This window comes from Zea mays, chromosome 7 (assembly GCF_902167145.1).
Source record: "Zea mays cultivar B73 chromosome 7, Zm-B73-REFERENCE-NAM-5.0, whole genome shotgun sequence".
Lineage (NCBI taxonomy): Eukaryota > Viridiplantae > Streptophyta > Magnoliopsida > Poales > Poaceae > Zea > Zea mays.
In genome coordinates this window covers 15,368,882-15,385,384 of record NC_050102.1, presented here as the reverse complement: position 1 = coordinate 15,385,384, position 16,503 = coordinate 15,368,882, and the positions used below count along the sequence as shown (strand labels likewise).

Here is a 16,503-nt window from a genome sequence, read left to right as displayed (position 1 = left end):
GTGGGCCTGGCTTAGAGTGTGCCCCCGGCCGATGAGTGACACCATCATTGATAGAGGAACATGTGTCGCAAATCTGAAACAGGTTACAATGTAGAGAATTTTCTCCCCCAAATTGTATATGTGTTCTTTATCAAAAACATTTCGAATATTAATTGGCACGTGTTACCACCTACTCAGCGATGCTTACCCGTAAGATTTATGCATGTTTGTACCGCTATCGTTTTTACTCTCTCTTAATACTAGTTTGAAAACTTAAATAGTAGAGAAATAAACTAATTTTCCCTAAGTCCGCTCCGGTCACGAGTAGATTTGAGTTACTAAAGTAGCTCTCAGGTCAGAGCGTGGTGACTACTGGCAGCTGGTCTTTCACAGCTCTCACGCGTTATTTTTTCTTTTTTTTCTTTTTTACTTTGCATCAGTCCAGAGTTCGGGTATGTCACTTTTCCAAAAATTCCGGTGGACCGGATGGAAGACGGTGGGGTGGAAAAACTTATGTAAAAGGTGATAGAAGCTGAGAGAGAGCATTTCATTGTCAGCCAAGGATCTTTCTGAACCACTCCTGGCCACTCGTCAGAGATTCAGATTGCGTCGGACAGTGACGTACGCTGATCGTGATCGAGACATGCATGTGCCGCGAAAAAAAAAAACACAGGCAGTTAGCACTACGCAATAACTTTAACTATGTTTTGCATGCTACTAATATGAACCTGGCGACACGTACTACACTACTACTGTTACCAGCTTGTATGTAGTGTACGCACTAGCGTGGTCTCCCGGGCGCAGCAGGTGCAGGTTGCTGTGCGATGCCGACGGCGCGGCAGCAGGTGTCCCAACATCCATCCACATGACCACATGTGTAGTATACGACAGCATGTGGCGTGGAAAGGCGGGTCGGTTTTCTTTGCCGGCAACGACGAACCATCCGACGTTTTGGCCCCCTAGTCCTCTCCCACTCGGGACAGGCCAAGTGGAAAACAGACCAACGTGGAAAGTGGCGTTAGGTTGGTTGGGTGGGACTGTCATTCGTGCTTCTGCGTGTGTGTGTTTGGACAAACGCGATCAATGCAAAAATCAGTGTGTGTTCTGAGGCGAGCAAAACTGAAGTCTCTATCACATCAAATATCTATATGGAGATTAGTTAGAAGTATTAAATATGATCTAATTATAAAACTAATTACACAGTTGAGGACCAAACAGTAAGACGAAACTATTAAAATCTAATTAGTTCATGATTTGATCATGCGATGCTACAGTAAATATTTGCTACTTATGTATTAACTAGGTGAGTGCCCGTGCGTTGCAACGGAAGTAACAATAGAACTGAAAACGGATGGAGAGTGCAAACATCACTATAATATACAAAATCTGGACAAGTACATAGCTTCCGTTCATAGCAAGAGCCATATAAAGCTGATGAACAATATTAGCTCAAAGAAATATGATACCAGTAGGAACAAGATTGCTAGGAAACTCGATTACATTTACTTCAATAAAGTTTCCTCAGAATACTCTATTCTTGCAGCTGGTTCTGTCATAAAGGTCATTTTACATCTTACAGGTTCACTATAAATTAATCACTGAAACATGACGTATCAGATGAAATAGCACCAAGATCTACAAAAAACCTAAGTTATGATCTATCGACGTGAGACCACCAGTCGACAATCTTCGTCCCCTGTTGCTGGTCAAATACGTGAGACAATCAGGTGCTCCAGAGCACCGCCCATGGAAGAAGACCTGACACCACCAGTCGACAATGATCCGCCCATGGAAGAAGACCTTACACCAATTAGACAATGATTTAATAAAAACACAAATTGGAAACATACAAATGACCATGGGATCATCCCTCAACAAGTCATCTATGGCCAAAACACAAAGCTAATACTTAGCTACTAAAATTAGTTGAAGCCATCCAAACAATCTATTTAATAGTTCAACTATTAGCTATTTTTAGCAAATTAGCTAGCTACTATCACTGTTCTCTAATTTTTGTTGCTCGTTGGTTCATTTTTTAAGTTTTTTTTTAATTTTAGCTATACGTGGGCTGTACGTGGGAATGAGAATGAGAATGGGTTTTGCGGGGGTAAGAGCAACTCCAAAAGAACGTGTAAACTAACCCCAAAATAGATATTAGTTAAGAACAGTGGTTTTTCTTGCTCCAACAGCTCCCTCATTCTTTCCTCAAAAAATTGGTATCCCGCATCCACAACCTCCTCTCCCTCATATTTTGGTGTGTTTCATCCCTCCTCAATCCATTCATCAACGTATCGGATCATCCACAACCTCCCGACAACTGTACAGATTGCGCCACATGTCACATTTAGAGTAACTGTTGGAGTACCCATCATTATTCACTTTTAAAACTTTTTAGACTACTCTTAATAATCAATTTTTGGGGTAAAAATTTTAACATCGTTTTGGAGTTGCTCTAAGTAGTAGAGATTATTGGGATGTGATGCGGAGTGTATCATAATTCAACAAATCAACAGACAAATTTGTAGAAATTCTTTCACGGTTCTAGATATTTTTCATCTAACATATTAGCTGAAGGTGCAGTGCTGCAAATGCCATTGATTGGCTTTGGACATGTGTGTTTTTTTTAATTTTAGCTATATGTGGGCTGTACGGGGGAATGAGAATGAGAATGGGCTTTGCGGGGTAAGTAGTAGAGATTATTGGGATGTGATGCGGAGTTCTGAGTGTATCATAATTCAAAAAATCAACAGACAAATTTGTAGAAATTCTTTCACGGTTCTAGATATTTTTCGTCTAACATATTAGCTGAAGGTGCAGTGCTCCAAATGCCATTGATTGGCTTTGATTTCTGCTTGTTCCAGAACTATCGACATAAAGAGTGTGTTTGATTTAAATTTTGAAATCTTCTTCCTTGAAAAAGCAGAAGCTAAACCAAAGAAACTTAACTTTTCTGCAGCTATTTAAAAAACAACTTTTTAAGTACAAATTTTAAAACAACTTAAGACCTTATTTTTGTTGCTTATTCAAATTTCTTATATTAATAAACAGAGATGGCAAATAGAAACTAAAATTAAATAAATGTTATAATAAATGAAATAAAAATATTTTTAATAAAAAAATTAAAAAAAATTAACCTATACGAGAAATCGTTTTTAAATTAGATATATTGATTAAGAGATATAGTTAAACAAAATACATAATATGTAGTTTGTTTAAGTGGTCAACTCACAATAGTTTGAACCAAACATCTCAGTAGCTCTTTTTTACATCAAACATCTCAGTAGCTTTTTCACAACATATACAAACTAAGGTTGAATTCCCACATTCAAAAGATGTTCCAATCCAAATCAAGAATTGAATTGTCATAAGATTCACTAAACACTGCGTGCATTTATCAGTCAATATATAATTTAAATTATCTTTTGATCTTTGAATTCCCACTTGGAAGAGTTTGGTATTTCTTGCAAATTTTTTGACATTGGAAATACCTTTTTAGCGAATCAGGATATCTGATGGTGCAATCTCTATGTATAAACGCATGAGTCCCATGTTTGCTCACTGTGCGCGGTAATAATGCTGAAGAATCTGAACCATTCGCAAAAGCACCAAGAAATTTGCATAGAGGAATCAAAAAGAGTCATTTTTAAGAAAAAAGAAGGAATTCACGAGATTACAACTACAAAGAAATATCAAATATGACCACGTCATTGACAACACAAACTTGGATTTCCCATGCCCTTGTAGGATTGGCAAATCCTAACATTTATTCCTTGTGATGAACCTTGCCAATTTGTCACAGCTGGTCTCCAGACCATAACCAGTGATAAAGCTTGAAAAACAGGTCATGGTCTTCAGAAGACACTCTGATTTCTTCAATGGTTGCCTTCGCAGAATTTCGAGTACTTATCATCATCCATGAGCGAATTGAGCTCACCTGAATTACTGAGCTTGACCTTGATAAGCCATCCCTTCTCATATGGACTTGTATTCACCTAACCAGAAATGATAATCATTGACTAATGTACCCACGGAAGTTTATTTTCAGATGAGTTCTGGCTAATATGAGTTGCAACACTTACCAATCCAGGCAAGTCACTTAGTTTCTCGTCCACTTCAACCACCTCTCCAGACACTCTCAAGAGCAGCAAAGGTCTTTCCCTGGGATACACTGATGCCAACTTCTGGTAGCTCCACATAAACAAGCTCACCCAAAGCACGCTGGACGCCAAAAGCAATAAACAATTTTAAGCAATGCAAACCCTAATGTTGTATACTGGACAGACCTGGTGATGAGGGCTCCCACATGAGTGGAGTCTAGGGAAGCGATAAACCAAGGCAAGCCTCACATATGTATACTGAAAAGACGAGACCTAGTGCTGGAGGAGGCACAAATGCAGAGAGGCCACTTGAAACCAGCGACCTGGTGACTCAGTAAGGCAGCTCTCAGCTTTCACTACTACACTATAAGCCTGCCCTTCACTAACATATGCATACTGAATATGATAAAATATATTAGAACTTGATGTCTTGGCAACAGATTGGATGCAGTATGCATATCAGTGTAGATGAGAACTACAACACTAGACAACCTAACATATGGAGGGCCTAACACTAACACCTAGTATTGCCTCACACTCTAAACTCACAGCAATAGAAATATGAACGTGCTAACCTGGGCATAGTCAGTAATCCCCACGGTTGCTGAATCACCCTCCACTTTCACCCATTCATGAGAGTCAGCATACTTCAGATCCTTCGGCACTAAAAAAAGGGGGTAACGTGTGGCGCATCATCAGTTGTATTGTATGTATTGAAGTGGCATTGTGGGGGGCAACAATGCACACAGAAAGTAGTACACCAACCCAAACCAGTGACTTTTTGAAACCACCAGTCTATTTGATACAAAAAAAACAAATGTCATTTTTTTTCTCAGCCACATTTTATAGTTGCAGAACAAACCCCACAACAAAAAAACTGTACTGAAGCACAGTTTTACCAAAGGCCATGTAACATCGAACACAAATATAGAAATATAGGTGAACGCATTAAAAGGGAGCCTGAACATCATTACACCAGTTAACCAGACATCCTACGAACCTTCTATTGGCTGAGAACAATAGCAATTTGCAAGAAATTTCAGTTGAGCAGAAGATTCAATCCAAAGGCCAGGTTGCTACAACCTGGTTTGGCTTGAGTGCTCAGTTCACAACTATCTTCGGCTAGCACATACAAGTCAAGGTGGAGTATGAGGGGAGCGGAGAAGGATAACAGAGAAGAGGAGCAGATCATACTTTGAGCTATACTCCTCACCTCCACAGTAATACACTGGTAGATAGAATATGTTGAGATTCATAAAGTCCTGAAGCACCGGCGTGATGGACTGCTCCAGCGGGATCGCCACGCTCATCTGTTGGCTTGTCGCAGCACCCTGCTGATTTAAATAGGACGATTAAGCGAACACCCAAATGCGCATCGATGGTAGGTATGCGTCGATTTGGGGCGAGGTTTTGGCCCTCCTTACATCCTTATAAAAACATGTGTAAGTACAATACAGCAGAAATCATTTTATTCAGGGCAGAATATACCTCTGTTACGACGACGAGGGTTGGGAGGGGCCGAGGGGCACGACGGGGGCTGGGAGCACCCTTCCCTGCAAACGGAGATTCAAAATTGACACATACATTCAAAATTGAAGTGTCCTTTGTTCTAGACTATTCTCAATAACCATCCTAGTGTTCCCAAAAATGGGCATAAAGGAGTGCAATGTAGGTGAATTACTTGCATAGTAGAACCATGTTCAACACTAATAGCAAACATCAAACTTAAGGATGAGATGAGCAGGATTTTTTTGTCCCTTCTTTAATTATCAAAGGAAGTAAGATGCTAGTCTAAAATAGATTGTTTCATAGGATTAAACCTATGGAAGCTTTTACTATGGTTTTAAATGACTCATATAAAATGATCAACTGAAGTCTAGAAAAAAACCACAACAGAAATATGCATCAATCATTTTAAAAGCACAACATTTATGTACTAAATTACCTTTCCAAGCCTCCCAAAAAGGATTTGATGAAGAAAAAATTGTAGTAATGTAAAGCTGGTATGAGATGGGTAGGAAAGGTGGCTGAAGCAGTAGCGAGAGAAAATGGAAACACTGAAAATGAAAAAACACCACTGCATTGGATATTATAAGTTACAAGTATTGATCAAGATAAGTCTAGGAACTATGGTTTAAAAGGTTACTACAACTAACCATAAAACTTAATATTAATCTAGGAAGTGTGTCTATATGCTGAGGTTTCTCATCATCATCTACTATAAGATGGTGAGATCAAATCAAATACACAAATATTAAGCTACATGTAAGTTACGAAGACAATATAAAAAACACCACTGCATTGGATATTATAAGTTACTACAGAGCGAGCTTTGGATACTAATATAGCATGCTTTGGATAGAAGATAAAATGCCCATGCCAAGATTGCTACAGAAGTCTCATGACCAGGCAATGAGCATGGTCATCAAATCATCACGAAGTTGCTTGCTGGAGACCTATGACAGATGGATTGGAGCTACATGAGGATGAGCAAGCTGAAATAAATAAATAAACTTATTTATAGGAAAGGTAAATAAATTATAGATAGAAGATATGGTTTATGTAGTGTAGCGCTCAATATAGGCTAGACATGTCCCCTTAGTGCTCTTCAATGCCTTTATCCTCGTTGTGTGGTACAGCGAAGAGGGCGTCAGCCACCCCATGCGCCAGTTCCGTCCCCTTCCACAGGCACTCCTGCCTCAGCTTCTCCCTGAGTTTTTCCGCTTCAGAAAAATTTAAACAGAACTTCTAGTTAGCAGTGCTTCTTGATTTATTTCCCTTCTAAAGTACACAAGTTACTTTTTATAGTAAACAGAAATGGTAGGGATTTGTGGGCTTTATGAAAGAAAAATTAGGGATATCAACCAAATGGCCTAACTTATGACATCAGTGACTTCTATAACTTCATTGATGGCCTAACTGACATTAGTGTGCAGGAAAAAGAAATTTCAGACTACAAAGTCCATACGAGGTGGTGAAAACAAGGTCCATCCACTCACCATGTTACTGTCCATCCCAGAAAGTTTTAATGTTGGGATCTGATAAAGTGGTGAACGGGGAGAGTTGTGATAGGCTAGGTTATCCAATGGGAAAAAGAAAACCAGATGCCATTATGAAGTCGAACCCAATTTTAGAGTTCTGTCAATTTGTGTGATCCCTTATTAATGTTCGTAGCAAATATTTGAGCAAGTAAACAAAGAAACAAATGAACCAACACACCTCCCTATTACTAACCCTTTCTCTCATTTGACGTTAGTAAAGATTGCTCTTCCTACATTTTAGTTAATTCTAAAAAAGATCATCAATCCTGCAGACTTTATCTTAGAAGCAGATATCATGGACATAGAGACTCGATGCAAGAAAGCGAACTGTGAATTGTCATGCCGTCGTAAAGCACTTGGGTAAAAGTAACATAACATCTCATTCCAAGAGGATTAAGATATCACAAGTATCCAGCAATGCCACAACTCATTTCTCAAATGAAAAGCTGAAACAACATTAAACATGCGGGGATTGTTACACGAGCTAACAGGCATTTTTCTGCCACATCAGTACTAAATCATAGCACATCCCTCCGTGAATAAACCACAACAGCCGACTGAAGGTCTCTGTCAACCTTGAAATGTGAGTGGAAAAATCTCCTCATCTGCCAACCATAACAATTATTACCAATGAGTTTGAGTATTACTGTTATGAAACAATAAATCCTATCATTATTGACATGTACTCCCTCTGAATCAAACATATGACGATTTTCTTCTTTTTTTTGTCATCGTCTTTCAAAATACAAGGTTTGTACGAAATAGCAGGGCAGTAAAAAGCATTTTTTTCTGTTAAGGCATCCAAATATTTGCATGTGTAAGCGATTTAAGATTCAAAGTGATAAATAAGGAAATGACTTATGTTAATCAGGATTCCATATAAAAATTGTAGAGTTGCGATCAGTGTCCTAGAGGGCTAGAATACTGCCAAATTCATGGAAATTCCTACGCTAGTTAGTAACAGGTACTGCTTGACAAATAAGAATGCTAGAAAGCAGTAGCTAATGCGTGTCTATTGAACTCTTAAGTGAAAAAGATTAAAAGAAAACAAGTTATATCTAAGGCACAATGATGTGTTACCTCAAGAAAGGAATTGTGCAGAAGCAACTGGAGAACATGTCTTTCTTCTGACTTGAATAATACAATGTGACTGAATGCAGATAAATTTCCAAAAACATCGCCGACAAACTCAGATGGACTTGTAAGGAAACGATCTGACTCATCCAAGGTCCCTTTGTTATCACTGAGTGCAGTAGAACGAGTCAGCAGGGACATATGTATTCAAGCACAAGTATAGATATGAAAGGTTAACTATTTTTTTTCATTAAAAAACAAATAAAATAACCACCTAGGAGTGCAGTCCAAAAAACGCATAGGTAGATTGTAATGTAAGGTTGAGTAGTAAGGTGTTGAATGACAAGGCATGAGAAAGAGAACACTCCTCACTCTTCCATCATGGGCTTCTTTTGACAAATAATACATAACATCTTCTGTTCCCCTCTGCCACAATGAATGTTGAAAATGGGATAAATGGAAATAATGGATAAGCAACAAAAGTGATCCATAGATGCATAGAGCAATACAAAAATATTGAAATAGGGAAAACCTACTTGATGGAATAAGGACATATATAAAGCCATGGGAACATTGGTTATGACGAGAAGAATAACAGAAAGCTGCAGCCTTGAAAGACTTCCTTTCCTATGCTGATTTTTGCCCTTGGACTGTGACATGGAAGCTAAGCAGTAACCTGAGAACATCAATGCTAAAGGTAGCACTGGAAGAACAAACCTGCAGTATTCAATCTTTTTGTATCATATCATGTGAATAGAGAGAAGAGGTTACTTGACTACAAGGGCACTATACACTTACAGTAAACAGAAATGGTAGGGATTTGTGGGCTTTATGAAAGAAAAATTAGGGATATCAACCAAATGGCCTAACTTATGACATCAGTGACTTCTATAACTTCATTGATGGCCTAACTGACATTAGTGTGCAGGAAAAAGAAATTTTAGACTACACATAGGAGAGCATTAGCACGTCATAGTAAAAGAAGACAAGCAAGCCAAGAGAGCAAAAGACTGGATTTAAGGGGGGAAATGCAACAGAAAAAAGTGCCAAAAAAGAGGAACGCATCCTCACCACATTTCTAGGAAAGCTTCCTTCTACTTTGCTGGAAAGAATGGGCAAAGGGAGAAAAAGAGAGAGACAGGAGAAAATCTGGCGTACCTTGTTGGCGTTAGGGACCAGCTCCTGCAACGCCTTCATCCTCTCCGCTATCCTCTCCCTCCGGAGCTGCAACGAACGCGCGGCCAGCGTGAGCGAAACTGATCGGCAAAGGCCCGGAGAGGAGAGCGGGCGCATCACCTCCCCCAACTCTACTCTTCTAGTTTTACAAGTTACAACAAATGTGGAAGGATGGTGTAACAAAACCCTTCCAGCCTTACTACGGGGCTCAAAAGTATATGGAAAGTGTCTCATCGATCCTGTCCTGCAGCTTGGTGCATTGCTCCAGTAACCGGGAAAGCTTGTCGTCCGTCTCGATGGGCATCACCTCCCCCAACTCTAGTCTTAGCCGGGAAAGCTTGTCGTCTGTGTCAATGGGCATCACCTCCCCCAACTCTACTCTTCTTGGTATGTACATTTCATCAACTCCATGCACGCCGTTGTTGTCAGCAAGTGCTTGAGGTTCTTCATGAACATGCACAGGCAGTCGTGGTGGCAGAGTTACGGGCTGCGCATCAACAGCATCGAGGTCACAACTGATCTCGATGATTTCGTCTAGTGTGATGCCGGTTGAAACGGCAGGCATCATGATGTGATCCACAACATCGCTGCTGGCGGTGTTAGCAGTAAGCCCTTGTGTGGTACCGTTTGAGCCAGCTGCTGCAGGAGCCTGATACAGGTGCTGAGTCAGAACATAAGCTTCTGAGAACTTTCCGGTAGAGATCTTTGCTAGCCTCCAGTTGTAAATACGACGGAAGATCGCCACCCATCTGGGAGCGAGATAGTAAGACGAATCCCGGAGTTCAAGGCCAACACAATTCTGCACCATAACATTCACTTCGGTGACCACCTGGCTTTCATCTAACAGCCGGGCTGATTCGGTCAAGTATCTCGCCAAGCACTCCTCAAGTAACTTCTTCTGATCCTGGATCTGCTTGCCCATGTGAGAACCATAGTTTAGCCAAGATAGATCGTAACTGAACTCTGGAATCTTGCAGCTATTAATGGCTGCAAGCAGTGGCTGGATCCTTGATGGCGAAGACCATCCAATGCTAGGCAAGAACATTTCTGCATATATCCTCTCATTGCTTGTTCTCTCTAGAAGATCAATCTCGGGAGCTGGCCATTGGCTATAGTTTGCGTTTGCTGCAGCCAAAATCTCTTCTGCAAGTTGATTGACAGCATTGTTGAATACTGAAATGCAATCACCAGGACCAGCTCCAGGTGCAACATGGGTGTTAAGCAGCTCAAGTTGTGGATTCAAGTATTCCAGAAGCAATTCATGGGTCTTCACAAGAGTGGCATCAGGCTGCACTGGCAAACTACTTACCAGCCACTTCAGGCCCTCACGCAGTTTGTCATCATCAAAGAAACCATTGGCATGGTCTTCTGTGTAGTTTTCAACAAGAAAAATAACCAAAGACGAACCGATCTTTCCTCTGTTAAGACCATTGAGGCCAAGCCTGTTGATGATGTACTTTGACGCATACTCATATCCTTCGTTATATGTATCGCCACTGAAAATCAGAAGGGGAAGATTGGATTCATCTGGTATGTAGGCTAAAAGACTGTTAAACCGTTCCTTCTGCATTTCCCATGAAATGCTTTCAGACACTACAAATACTATACAGCTTGTACTGTTAGCAATATCATTATCAATAACTTGCTGATCGCTGGCCCTAACAACAGACAAACAACATGCATTTGGAAAACTGATCCACTCTGTCCAAATTGATAGGCCTGCTGAAGAAACAACCAATCCAATATCTCCGATTCCATAACCCATGAGCTTTCTAAGTAACCATTTTGAGACAAAACTGTTGGTCTGGGATTCCATACCCGGTGGAACAAGTACAAGCAACTTCCAGTAGAGGCATCTAGCATCAGGGTTATTTTCATTTAGAATGGGACCAGACAACTCCGAAACATTTAGCCGTGACCAGGACCTTTGCTTTCTTGCTTGTCTTTCTTTAAAGGCGTGGCCAATATCTAGTTCTTCAACTGCTAGCTTAGACACCTTCATAGTATAGTACACAAGTCTTAATCATTATCACTTTTTAACAACACTATAAAAAATCACTAAAAATCAGTTCACACAAAAATTTCACCAAAGTTCGATGATTTATCAATTAATAATAGAGGTACACAATTCCATCCAATTTAATTTTTATTTTGCAGAAAGTGATATTTATAATGCAGCGAGAGAAGAAAAGTGATACCTCAATTTACTGATACTGGAAAAAAAACTATGACATGTCTTACCGTTGTACTTTTATGAACTGGTGGGCCAAGTGATAGAGAACACAATGCTGCAACAGCAAGAGCATTCTTTTGCTCCCTAAGTAATCGCTTGTCAGCAGCATGCTGCCTCCATTTCCTGAAACACCACAATAGGAATCAAGCTTTTATAAGTTACCACCAAAGTTCACAGGTAATTCCATTATATTATAGGAACTGAGCCTAGCTCAGTTGATTGAGAATGTGGATGCACCCGTAAGCCACCCAAGTTCGATTGTGCCTGTTTCTTCTTAATAAGAAGTCACCTAGTTCCTACCAGGTTGGTCAATGTTTTTGTTGTTGCCATTACAGTATTTCAAACACAGTTGGCCTAAGAATAAATTCCACTGATCAAAGGGTATGTTGATGAACAGCTTTTAGAGACAATAATTCTACCTTTGCAAAATGAGCATGCATCAAACAGGCCTGCAAATATGTAGCTTTCCTTGCAAGACGGAAGAAGGAAATAAAGTTCCCCATTCTGCATGCTCTGAATGTATAGGAAATGTAGGCATTAGATGAAAGCTAGTACAAATATGGTAAGCACAAAATAATGCTTGATGGTATGACTACCTTGCAACTTCTCTTGCAAACAAGATCTCTGGACTGCCTCTAATTTCACGAGACATCTTAGCAAGATCCAGAGATAACTCAGCAGGTTCAACCTAATTCAGATGTATCTATGAGTCAGCAAATATCAGAACGCAAAAGACCAGATCTGCTCAAGTTGCCTCACCTTGTAACCAGGATGTTTGTCTAACTTGAGCGGCGCGGTACTGCGAGGAGAGCGAGGAGAGCAGGTAGAGGAGTGGCCACAGCGACGCTCGGCGGACACGAACGAAGAGCTTGGAGTGGAGGTCAGCAGATGAGAGCGCATCATCAGGGCAGCCCGAGGCGGCGCTTGATGGACTCCGCGAGCGCGTGCTCATCGGGGAGGACCGCGGGAGCGAGATGGCTGGAGAGGATCCGGTGGTTGATGGACTTCCAGCATGCCTCACATGGTAGGAGGAGAGGATAGGGATCTCGACACCTCTCCCCCACCCCCATCCTCCTCCCCTCAGCCCCTCCGGCGGTCGGGCGGGCAATTCAGCCATGGATTCCCCACGCGGAGGTCAGCGCCCTTCGTCCCCTACTACCTCCACGGTTTCCCCTCGTACTTCTCCGCGCGACCGCTGGTTCATCCCGTGGGTCTCCGCGCGTGGGGGCAGGGCCGATTGGGCCGCTGCGGAGCGGGATTCTCCGTCCGCGTCCCCTACGCGTCGAGGTTCCATGGTGCTCTCCGTCCTTCGTCCCCCCCTCCCCTGTGCCAAGGAAGGTCTGGGTCTCGGGCAGAGACGGTGCCACTCCATGGGGTGTCCTACGAGTACGTCATGGACGACTGCGCCTCGCTCCGCGTGGCGATCAAGCCGCCCAAGAAGAAGCCCGCGGTCTCCAAGTCGCGCCGCCGCGGCGCCATGTCGGAGTGCGAGGTCGGCGCGTCCACGCGCGGGGAGACCTCGCTCCGCCTGCCATTCCCAGCAACGGCCCTAGACCATGACAGGATTTGGGCGCGCGGGCTTGCGGGTCGCGACGGGCTGTGCGGGCGGTTCCCAAGCGCGTAGGGAGGCGGCCGTTGCGGGCGTGCGGTGCGGCATGGACGGCATCGCGCGGCGGGATTCGCGGCGGGCGTGCGCAGCGGCTAGCAGGCGTGCGTGCAGGCATTTCGCGACGGGGGTTTAGCGGCGGGCGTAGGGACGGCGTGCGGGTCGCGGCGGGATTCGCGGGCGGTTGAGGGCGTGCGGCGCGGCATGGACGGCGTCAAGCGGCGGGATTCGTGGACAACGCGAGCGGGGGCCGGCTGCGGCTCGCGCCGTCGCGCGGAGGAGGGTAGGAGGCGGCGGGAGGAGTGTAGAGGCAAAGCTAGGGTGCTCGCACGGTTGGACGATCGGGTGGGTGCGGGGCGATGCGTGGGGGGTGAGAGTGCGCGCATCGGACGGCTGAGAGACTCTAGAGCGTATTGGACGGTTGAGATCGTCGGAAGGCAGAACAAGCAGAGGCAGCCTACCCCTTAGAGCCTTAATAGGTAGTATAGATTAGACTTGATAAATTTGTCTCGTCGTTCAGTCTTAATTTATAATTAAACTAAATTTAATGCTCGTAATAGCTATTCAAACATCTGATGTGACGCATACTGAACTTTAGTCCGTGGAACCAAACACTCCTTGGTGGTGCGGCGCTAACAATTCGACAATATAAATGGCTGCAACAACTAAGTAAAATGACACAACTTTATAAGTTTGTTGGAACTTGCTCTCTAGTGCAAGGTGATCTAACGGGGGTGAGAAGTGACGCGAACAGGGTTGTCGCGCGAGATGGCAATAGCTCTGTTAATCTAGCCTCTCAAGGGCACTGTGCGGGGGTATTTATAGGTGTCCGGGTGCCCAGCGTCCCGTGTTAAGGACGCATGTGCCCTCAGACGCCTAGGTTATCCCCGGAATATTCCCATAAAGCGGGGTTACAGACCGTAATTACAGGGAGGCCTTTACAAATTAGGCCCGTAACGCGCAACGGCCACGCAGGGCCTGTTACAATGGGCAGGATCACACGCGGGCCTCCACTCTGGATGAGGTCGCAGGATGAGACGACCTCATCGTGGGTCTTCGTCCGGCGGCATATGAGACGAAGGGTAAGTCTGCCCGTTGTCTTGTCACCGATGGTGCAGCGAGTACGTCAAACGCCTCGAGCGAAGGGTGGCGTCTTCACCTTCGCCCCAACATTTGCCCTCCGAGGGAACAGTTCGACTAAGTCACCTGGTGCCGAAGACGTCGCTAGATGGCGGAGACGCTGCCCTCGCTCGAAGTGGTTCCGCAGGGGTTTTTGACATGACCGTTGATTGACGTCGTACTGTTGGATTGCGGGTTTCCGGAAGCGCTGTGCCCTGTGTATAAAAGGGGACGGGGGGCGGCGCGTTTTGAACTTTATCGTTCCGCGCTCCGCGAAAACCCTAACCGCCCTCTCGAACCTCTTGCTGCTCGTCTGCCCTCCTTGCTCTTGTTCGCCGGAGATCTGGCCCGTGTGAAGCAGACCGCCCGCCGTCGCCGACGGTACGTAGCGATGCCGACCTCTTCTTCTTCTGCTGCCGCTACGCCACCGGCCGACGCGACGTCTGAGGAGACGCTGAGCACTGTGGCGGCGGTGAAAGTCGCCTAGAGGGGGGTGAATAGGGCGAAACTGAAATTCTCAAAAATAATCACAACTACAAGCCGGGTTAGCGTTAGAAATATAATCGAGTCCGCGAGAGAGGGGGCAAAACAAATCGCAAGCAAATAAGAGGTGTGACACGCGGATTTGTTTTACCGAGGTTCGGTTCTTGCAAACCTACTCCCCGTTGAGGTGGTCACAAAGACCGGGTCTCTTTCAACCCTTTCCCTCTCTCAAACGGTCCCTCGGACCGAGTGAGCTTTCTCTTCTCAATCACTTGGAACACAAAGTTCCTACAAGGACCACCACAAGATTGGTGTCTCTTGCTTCAATTACAAGTGAGTTTGATCGCAATGAAGAATCAAATAAAGAGGAAAGCAATCCAAGCACAAGAGCTCGAAGGAACACAAGCAAATCTCTCTCTCTAAGCACTAGGGCGTTGTGTGGAATTTGGGAGAGGATTTGATCTCTTGAGTGTGTCTAGAATTGAATGCCTAGCTCTTGTAAGTGGTTGGAAGTATGAAAACTTGGATACTATGAATGGTGGGTGGTTGGGGGTATTTATAGCCCCAACCACCAAACTAGCCGTTTGGTGGGGCTGACTGTCGTATGGTGCACCGGACAGTCCGGTGCACACCGGACATGTCCGGTGCGCCAGCCACGTCACCAAAGCCGTTGGGATTCGACCGTTGGAGCACTGTCTTCTAGGCCCGCCTGGATGTCCGGTGGCGCACCGGACATGTACTGTAGACTGTCCGGTGCGCCACTACGCGCGTGCCTGACTTCTGCGCGCTCTGGCGCGCATTAATTGTTGTTGCAGGTGACCGTTGGCGCGAAGTAGTCGTTGCCCCGCAGTTACACCGGACAGTCCGGTGTACACTGGACATGTCCGGTGAATTATAGCGGAGCAGCCGCTGCGGTTTCCCGAAGCTGGCGAGTTCCTGAGGCCGCTCTTCCTTGGAGCACCGGACACGGTCCGGTGTACACCGGACAGTCTGGTGAATTATAGCGAAGCGCCTCTGGATTTTCCCGAAGGTGACGAGTTTGAGTTGGAGTCCTCTGGTGCACCGGACACTGTCCGGTGGTGCACCGGACAGTCCGGTGCGCCAGACCAGAGGTGCCTTCGGTTGTCCCTTTGCTCTTTTGTTGAACCCAATACTTGGTCTTTTTATTGGCTAAGAGTGAACCTTTTACACCTGTATAACTTATGCACTAGAGCAAACTAGTTAGTCCAATTATTTGTGTTGGCAATTCAACCACCAAAAATCATTTAGGAAATAGGTGTAAGCCTAATTCCCTTTCAATCTCCCCCTTTTTGGTGATTGATGCCAACACAAACCAAAGTAAGTATAGAAATGCATAATTGAACTAGTTTGCATAATGTAAGTGCAAAGGTTGCTTGGACTTGAGCCAATATCAATACTTACAAGATATGCATGGATTGTTTCTTTGTTTTTGTTTTTTTTAATATTTTGGACCACGCTTGCACCACATGTTTTGTTTTTGCAAATCTTTTTGTAAATCCTTTTCAAAGTTCTTTTGCAAATAGTCAAAGGTAAATGAATAAGATTTTTGCAAAGCATCTTCAAGATTTGAAATTTTCTCCCCCTGTTTCAAATGCTTTTTCCTTTGACTAAACGAAACTCCCCCTTAATGAAATCCTCCTCTTAGTGTTCAAGAGGGTTTTGATATTAATTTTG

The 16,503-nt window shown here is 43.9% G+C and overlaps 1 protein-coding gene, 1 long non-coding RNA gene and 1 pseudogene across 2 annotated transcripts; all 3 read right to left on the bottom strand.

Moving 5' to 3' along the window:
• Nucleotides 1-3,603: 3,603 nt before the first annotated feature.
• Nucleotides 3,604-7,090, bottom strand: LOC103633745 (glycine cleavage system H protein 2, mitochondrial-like; annotated as a pseudogene).
• Nucleotides 7,091-9,510: 2,420 nt separating this feature from the next.
• On the bottom strand, nucleotides 9,511-11,724 carry LOC103632084 (SAC3 family protein B). Its single transcript, XM_008653937.2, has 2 exons — nucleotides 11,609-11,724; nucleotides 9,511-11,363 (listed from the first exon to the last, which is right to left on the bottom strand). The coding sequence occupies exon 2, from the start codon at nucleotides 11,181-11,183 to the stop codon at nucleotides 9,576-9,578; it is 1,608 nt and encodes a 535-aa protein (XP_008652159.1). The 5' UTR covers nucleotides 11,184-11,363; nucleotides 11,609-11,724; the 3' UTR covers nucleotides 9,511-9,575.
• A 272-nt stretch (nucleotides 11,725-11,996) lies between these two features.
• Nucleotides 11,997-12,391, bottom strand: LOC109940886 (uncharacterized). Its single transcript, XR_002263611.1, has 3 exons — nucleotides 12,360-12,391; nucleotides 12,197-12,288; nucleotides 11,997-12,113 (listed from the first exon to the last, which is right to left on the bottom strand). It is a non-coding gene; the product is annotated as an uncharacterized lncRNA (long non-coding RNA).
• Nucleotides 12,392-16,503: the final 4,112 nt, after the last annotated feature.

Bases quoted from the DNA above. Each gene is read 5' to 3' on its own strand.
- LOC103632084 (XM_008653937.2), bottom strand. From the start codon at position 11,183: ATGGAATCCCAGACCAACAGTTTTGTCTCAAAATGGTTACTTAGAAAG.